Below are 8,146 nucleotides of genomic sequence, written 5' to 3' on the forward strand. Positions count from 1 at the left end.
TTTCAGATCTCAGGGGGCCCTTCCAACACCATTCACTTCCACCCTCCCAGTTCACACAGTCTTTTTTTTTTTTTTTTTAAGATTTACTTATTTATTTGAAAGTCAGAGTTACACAGAGAGAAGGAAAGGCAGAGAGAGAGAGAGAGAGAAAAAAAGAGAGAGAGAGAGAAAGAGAGGTCTTCCATCCATTGGTTCACTCCTTAATTGGCCACAACATCCGGAGCTCCACTGATCCGAAGCCAGGAGCCAGGAGCTTCTTCCAGGTTTCCCATGTGGGTGCAGGGGCCCAAGGACTTGGGCCATCATCTACTACTTTCCCAGGCCATAGCAGAGAGCTAGATCGGAAGTGGAGCAGCCGGGACTAGAACCAGCACCCATACAGGATGCCGGTGCTTCAGGCCAGGGCTTTAACCCACTGCGCCATAGCGCCGACCCCCCAGTCCACACAGTTTTAATCACCATCCCCAGCTTATTTCATGATAGTCATCAAAATCTGTAGTAACGCTGGTTAGTGTTTGGCTGTTCGCTTGTCTTCTTCACTGTTTGGTCTGCTGGGTTTAGCGCTGCACCTCTCTGAGGGTGAGGGGTCCACAGTCAGCAGCTGGGTGAACTAAGGGGAGGTCAGTCCTCAGGGAACTCAGGACAGCTTGGTTCCTGCCTGAGCTCAGTGACACACACCGGCCACATGGCTTCGGGCAATTTGCCTCTGCCGTGTTTTCTCTATCGGCCCTTTCGCCTTTTTAAATACTATTTAAAGGCTGGGATTTGTATTTAGTCTGACCAAAACCCTGTTTCAGAAACAACCCTAGAGGGTTTTTTGCTCCAGAATGAGTGCTGATGATTATTCCTGGGGAAACTGACTCTCGGAACCCTGGAGGGCGCCACATTCCCATGGCTAGCCCCTCTAACCCGTCAGTCTCTAGCAGCCAACTATCCTGCCAGCCTCCACCGCAGAACCCGGAAAGCAAAGACATGGTAATCCGCTTATTTCCTGGAACATTTATTTCCCGAGCACCAAGTCAGCAGGAACAGCGCCAGACTTTTCAGATTTGCTATCACATTGCACATGCATTCCAGAGCCAGCTGGTTTGTCAGACACATCTTCACTGTACCCTATGGGGTAAACATGACACCCCCCACACACACACACACACCGCCACCGCCTCCTTCACCAATGAAGTAAACGAGGCTGGGGAGACCGGCTGATTTGCCCCAGTTCAGACTAAGGGCAGGTAGCAAAATGAGGATTCCACTTCCAATCTGTTTATTATTCTGTTGTGCTTTCCATTACAATTGTGGGTTCCTAGAGCCAGGGATAAACTCCTTGGGTCTAATCCGTTTCCAGTGGACTCAGGTCTTGTGTTAAATCAACAAATAAAAACGGGATGGGCTTTTGGCAAAGCAGTTAAGCTGCCACGTGGGATGCCTGTGTGTGTTCCATAGCAGAGGAGGCAGACTCCATTTCTGATTCCAGCTCCTGCCAATGCACACACTGGAGGTGAGTACACAAAGGCTCAAGTGGTTGGGTCCCTGCCACCCACATGGGAGACCCGGATGGAATTCCCAGGCCTTTGACATGTGTGCAGAAAAATGGCACAGAAACACCAAGGTGGTGAGAAAGGCAGGTCAGGCTCCCCAGGGCTCCTGGAGAAGAACGAGGGCGACACCAGGAACTCCCTAGGGTCCCTAAGCCATCCTCTGCTGGAAGACACTCCACAGGTTTTTGTGTTGCTGTTTCTTAGCAGTTTTTTAATGGGGCATTTGCTTCCAAAAGAAATCCTTTGTCAAGAAGCAAGCTATTCTTCCCCCACCCACGTATCTTCACATGGAAGAGGGAGTCTGATGTGTATTGTGTGTGTAGTCCAAGGGGACGTTAGCTGTGCCGCGTCAGTGCATGGAAGCTGTGCGTACGAAGCCTGGCACTGGGTGTGATTCCAAACGAATAACTTGCTCCCCCCCCCCCCCTAAAAGCCGTTTACAACTGATAGAAAAAAGCAGGCAGGTTTATTTCTCTGCTTCCGGTCCAGAGCCAACCCTTTCCTCCCAACGATACAAAAAGTTCCACCTCCACTACCAATTAGCGATGACAAAGGGGAACACCAAGTAACTAAAACGCCAATAAAGCAGCATCTTAGGTAGAAAAACAAATAAATAACGTTTCTTTTGTACACAGTGGCTGTCAGCGTCCGCATGTCCGCCAGTCCTCCGGCGGGCAGAGAGCGTCCTCAGAGGAGCAGCAGCGAGCCCAGCGGCAGCTCGCCCTGGCCCAGCCGGCGGCCCCGCTCCAGGCCGCGGCCCTTGTTCTCGGCCTTGACGCGCACGGCCAGGCGGCGCACCTGCTCCTCCGTGAGGCCGTCGAAGCAGAAGTCCTGGTCCAGGGCGCCCTTGCGGCTGCGGCCCAGCACGGCGCGGCGCGGCTTGCGCGCAGAGCCCGGTGCCTGCAGGACCAGGCTGACGCGGCAGCAGACGGCGCGGGGCTCGGGGCCGCCCCCGGCCGGGCCCTCGGCGCGGAGCAACCGGACGCGGAGGCGCCCGCTGCCCGGACAGTACTCGGCGGCCAGGCGCAGCGCGCAGCCGGCGCGCCCCAGAGCCACGATGCCCTCGGCCTCCAGGCGCTCGGGTCGCGGGCCCGGGGGCGGCGACGGGGACGCGGGGGCCGGGGCCGGGGCCCCGGGGTGGGCGCCGCGCTCCTCGTCTTCGTCCCCGCTGGAAACGGAGCGGGCGCGGTCCAGGCCGGGGCTGCCCCGGGCCCGCAGCGCGCGGCTCAGCAGCCCGTGGGGGGCGCGCAGGAGGCAGCGGCCGCGGAGCCGCGGGGCGAGTGCTTCCTGGGGCGGGCGGTGGTCGTCGGGATCGGTGGCGAGCGCCGCGCCCGCGACGCGCGGGCTGCGCAGGGGCACGATGGGGAAGTCCGATCCTGCGACCCCTCCGCCGCCGGCTCCGTAGGTGTGAGCCCGGGAGCGGCGCGCGGCGGCGCGGTGTCCCCCGAGCAAGAGCGACTCCTTGCGGCGGATGTGCGGGCTCTCCAGCAGCGCGCAGAAGCCGTAGGCGGTGCGGGCGCGGGGCAGGTGCGGCAGCGAGAGCGCGGCCTGCGAGCGCGGGTCCCAGTCGGTGCGGCCGACACCCTCGTCGGCTGCGCAGGGCCACAAGTCCGGCTCGGCGGCACAGTAGCGGGGCACGGCGGCAGCCGAGGGCGGGGACTCGGGCGGGCTGGGCACGGACAGCCGCGGCGGGATGCAGAACTCCGGGATGCGGCCCGGGGTAAGCACGTTGGAGAAGACGGGCTCTGGGGCCGAGGCGCGGAGTTTCCCGAGGAGCCGCATCCTAGGAGGCTGGCGCTGGGCGTGGTAGGGAGGAAGGGTCCTGCAGGGGAGAGGCGCAGCTGAGTGTACGGCCGGGGGCTGCCAGAGCTCCTCCCCCGACCCCTCTGAAAGCGCCGAGGTGTCAGCGACCCCAGCCGGGCCCCAGCCTTTTCACGCACCTGCACACCCGCCCTGCCTTCCACTTTGGAACCGAATAAAAGAACACATAGAAATCAGACCTTGCCTTCTCCTTCAGCGTCTCTGGATCTGGTCTCAAGCCCAGAGCTGGCAACTGTGGCGGTAGCTCGACTGCAGCCGGGACGGTGGCACGCCTTTCTTATATGTGGCCCGAGTCCCGCCCAGCCCCTGGAGACCGGGCGGCCCGCCTTCGCAGACACCTCTTCCGAGGACGCTGGGAACCCCGCGGTGGGGGCTCCCACCTGCAGACACCGGCACCTGGGCGTGCATTCACTGGGCATGCGCGGAGCCCCATATGCAGGTCCTGGAGAGGCGGCAGGTGAAGAGGTCGCCTGTCACTGCCGAAGCAGAAGTGGCGACTGAAAGAGCTTGCAGCCTTCCTCAGGCGGTCAAGCCGGATGAAGAAGCCGAAACGCACAGGAAGTTTATTCTGCACGGACGCCCCCTTCACTTCTCCGGGGTCACATCCCACTGAACCCAGGTAAATTGAGAACACTGGAAGTCGTCGGGGGTGTGGGTAAAGCGCCGCCTGCGATGCGATGCTCGCATCCCATATGGACGCCGGTTCGAGTCCCGGCTGTTCCACTTCTAATCCAGCTCTCTGCTGGGCCCTGGGAAGGCAGTGGAAGATGGCCCAAGTGCTTGGGCCCCCGCACCCGTTTGGGAGACCTGGAAGAAGCTCCTGGCTCCACAGGCATCTGGGCAGTGAACCAGTGGATGGAAGATCTCTCGTGCTCTCTCTCAACTCTTTCAAATAAATAAATTTTAAAAAAAAAACTGTAAGTCGAAAGTGCATTGAGTACACCTAGCCTACTGAACGCTGTCCCTTAGCCTGCCTACCTTCACGGAGCTCCGAAAGCCGACATTAGCCAGCAGTTGGGCAAAACCATCCTCCAAGAAGCCTGATTTATCATAAAGTGTCCAGTGTCTCCAGTGTCTCATATAATGCACTCAGTGCTATACCGAATGTGAAAAACCATGGTTGTATACGTGTTTTTGCAGCACCATTGTTATTCTAGAAATGATTCAATCAGGAAAAGGTCGGGGGGGGGGGGGGGGCATATCATCTTATTTGCTTTGTCTCCCTCTGCTGGGCTGCCGCCTCCTTAACAGTAGACGCTCTGGCACTGGTGAAGTGGGAGGATGAATGCAGGTGAACATTTCCAGTTGCCAGCAGGCCTGGCATCCTGATTGCCACAAAAGATTAGGGCTTCCGGCTCGTGCCCTAAAAGGATGGCTTGAGCTTTCCAAAGCTGCCCCTATTCTTTCTCCTCCAGCAAGAAAGCTTCCAGTTAGGAAGCAATTTACGGATAATCCAGGTGGCCTCTTTCCACCCTAAGCTTCCTTCTTCTGAGCTGAGAAAACTGAACTCCCAAAGGCGCTCCAGGAAACCCCATACAAGTGACAAAGAGCTAGTTAGTGGCAGAACTGGGAACTAGCGATTTCCCTGTTTATCTGACCTTTCCGGTGATGCCTCCTGGTCCCTGGAATGCCCCTTCTCCAAGTCTTCCTCCTGCAGGGACACCTGCTGATTGTTCAGAGCTCAGCCCACACAGCATCCCTTTCAGCAAAGTGGCCTGCTCCCCTCCCGCAGGGCTTTGCTCCCTCCCGCCGCACGTGTCCTGTGTGCCACCTCCGGGTTTATCATGCTGCTTTGGGATTTTGGAGATTTTTGGAGTTTGTCTCCCCTAACAGGTCTGTGAGTTTCCTGTGAGCAAGGACCAGGAACAATCCAGTCAGAGAACAGTTTGGGGAACCAATTGGGGAAGAAGGTAAAATAAAACTGGTGGGATCCAGAACCTGGGTCTGCCTCCTAGTGACAAGCCCGATTGCCTCATTCATGGCTTGTTCAATTCCAGCACCAGGGATAAAATCCTAGGCAAACATCAGGGCTCAATAAATATTTGAGGAATTATATTGTGTTGAGTTGAGGCTGATCTAACACAACCTGGATCTTGTGACTGTCAGGTGCTTTCAACCACTTATCTCTTCAATCGGATTGCTCTATTTTTCTCATATCAAATTAATGAGGCAGGCTAATGTTTCTGATGAGAAACTGAGGCCAGAAACAGATGAGAAACAAGCTCAGATTAAGGACCTTGTCTGCGGTCATTCATGCTTTTTTTTCTTTTTCCATCTAATTTCTTCCTTCCTTTGTTTCTTGCTGTCGCCACCCTCTTTCTCCCTCTCCCTTCCTTCCTCCATCCATTCACTCGGTACAGGATAATTCACTGTCTATTGTGTGTTCGAAACTGTGTGGCTTGTTAGAGCACTTGACACCCAGATTATTATTCCTTAAAGCACCTTGGTCTACCATTACGAATTTTACACTCTGCTTGCTTTGGAATAAGCCACATGGTTGCTAGATCCTTATAGGTAAGGAGAATGGATATTTTGACCTGGGTTAGTAATAAGTGCTGTATTTCTTAACTGATCTCCAGTGCAAGGATACTCTGAAAAGCTCATGGAAAATGGAATTTTAAAAGTTTATTTTGGGTGCAAAAAAAAAATTTGAAATACACACATAGGGTTTTGTTTTTTTTTTTCATTTTCCAAACATTTTTTTAAAACTACTATATAAACTTTTTTAAAATGAGACTAGGGAGCAGTAGATATTCTTGCTAAAGCCAAATTTTCTGACACAGCATCCCTGAAGGGTTTCAGATAGGATCATATCCTTGTGGTTTGTCAGGCCAGTGTAACAGACTCATGGCCGAGGGGGCCTCCCTAAAGCAGACCACAGCTGCATTAGGTCCTGCAGCAGTTGCCGCTCATTTCCAATTAGACCTCAGTGAAACTGGCCGTCATGGCCCCAAGGCCCTTTGTGACTTGCATACATGTGTCTTGTTTCCCAGTGGGTGACCACCACCGAAAGCAACACTGCACTGCTATGGCTTCCCTGTTTGTAGCGGCAACAGAAATATGGCTGTGAATATGATCTCTATCTAGAGTGTTTTCCAAAACCATTAGTTTCCCATGGATCAACGTTCAATGGAAGAGGAAGGAAGATACAGGGAAATGAAGTTGAAGTTATATACTGCAGGTGCTCATTAATTTAAACTCATAACCATGGGCCAGATCCACAGTGGAAGGCCCAGATTCCACAATCACACTGGGACAAAGTGCCTCATGGATCTGCTTGTTTCATGAAGTCCATCATCATTTGTAGTCAAAGCTTTAAGATTGTTAAGTCAAGCAATTATTCATTGATACTATTAATGTTTGCTAAATACTCTATGTAGTGGGTAGAAGTCTCATTAAATGCTTCACGCACACTTTATCTACCCAAACAACCTTATAAAGGTAAGGATTCAGAAACAGGGTCACCAAAGGAAAAGAACTTGTCTGAAGTCATGAACAGAAAGAGCAGAGATGAGACTTAAGCCCAGATCAACCTGGCTCATGTCCTGGGTGTTTGGAACCACTTCCCTAGAGTTCCTCCGTCAAAGCCGTTTCTCCTGGGCCTGGCTCCTCTCTAGGTGGCTCAATAAAAGAGAAACAGGTACTTGTTCCAAGGTCTTGATTTGAAGCTTACATACTTTATTGACTATACCAGAAGCTAGCATATTGAAGCATGGGATTGTAATAAGCAGGAAATCTCTAGTTACTCATTGCAGTGTTATGCCTTTTGTAAACACAATCTTTGTCCTCCCAGAACGTCTACAAGGCATCTTCAAAAAATTCCTAGGAAATGAGTATCACGATTAAACTGTGTGTGGATTCCAATTTTTTCATCAGAATAAGCTTGTCTTTTAGTTCCATTTCCCATGAACTTTTTGAAGTGCCCTTATATTCATTTTCTTTATGCATTCCATAGGTAGTTCTCAAAAAAGGATTCAGGGTGATTTACGTAACAAAAATCTAAAAACCTACTGCAGCAGAACATGAAGATGGAAAAGATATGCAATGAGTTAAATAAAGAATCTAAATAAGGGACATGTCAGTACCCGTGACCCTGGAATGGGAAGAGCAACGTGTGAAGGCTGTTAGTCTCCAGTGAGCGGCTGGTGCTGGAGCCCCGTTACTTCCAAATCCAGCATCCCATCAAGTGCCTAGTTCAAGGCCTGGCTACTGCATGCTTCCAATCCAGCTTCACACTGGAAGGCAGCATTTGGTGGCCCAAGTCACTGGGTTCCTGCCACCCTTGTGGGACACCTGGATGGAGTTCTTGGCTCCTGGTTTCATCCTGGCTCATCCAAAGCTACTGTAGGCATTTGAGGAGTGAACCAGTGGATGGAAGATCTCTGTCTCTCCCTGTCACTCTGCCTTTCACATAAATAAAAAATCATCTTTTTAAAAAGAGCCTCTGATAGGAAGCTTGTGACAGTGCGGTTCATGCGAGAACTGGTCGGAGTGTGCAGGGCCATGGCAATGGTCGTATTCCCTAACACAACAAAATAGAGGCATGAAAAATCAGCAGCAAGAGTGTAGCAACATAAAAACATATTGCTGAAGGAACATTCAGTGAAATCAGCAAAATACAAAACTATACATCCCAGGGACAGCACTGAGGCATAGCGGGTAAAGCTGCACCCTGCAGTGCTGGCATCCCATATGGTCGCTGGTTCGAGTCCCGACTACTCCTCTTCTGATCCAGCTCTCTGCTATGGCTTGGGAAAGCAGTAGAAGATGGCCCAGGTCCTTGAGCC

The 8,146-nt window shown here is 52.7% G+C and overlaps 1 protein-coding gene across 1 annotated transcript; it reads right to left on the reverse strand.

The window, feature by feature from the left end:
* Positions 1-1,056: 1,056 nt before the first annotated feature.
* Positions 1,057-3,968, reverse strand: C2CD4B (C2 calcium dependent domain containing 4B). Its single transcript, XM_062204792.1, has 2 exons — positions 3,539-3,968; positions 1,057-3,360 (listed from the first exon to the last, which is right to left on the reverse strand). The coding sequence occupies exon 2, from the start codon at positions 3,318-3,320 to the stop codon at positions 2,226-2,228; it is 1,095 nt and encodes a 364-aa protein (XP_062060776.1). The 5' UTR covers positions 3,321-3,360; positions 3,539-3,968; the 3' UTR covers positions 1,057-2,225.
* Positions 3,969-8,146: the final 4,178 nt, after the last annotated feature.

Source organism: Lepus europaeus, chromosome 11 (genome assembly GCF_033115175.1).
Source record: "Lepus europaeus isolate LE1 chromosome 11, mLepTim1.pri, whole genome shotgun sequence".
Taxonomy (NCBI): domain Eukaryota; kingdom Metazoa; phylum Chordata; class Mammalia; order Lagomorpha; family Leporidae; genus Lepus; species Lepus europaeus.

Bases quoted from the DNA above. Each gene is read 5' to 3' on its own strand.
- C2CD4B (XM_062204792.1), bottom strand. From the start codon at position 3,320: ATGCGGCTCCTCGGGAAACTCCGCGCCTCGGCCCCAGAGCCCGTCTTC.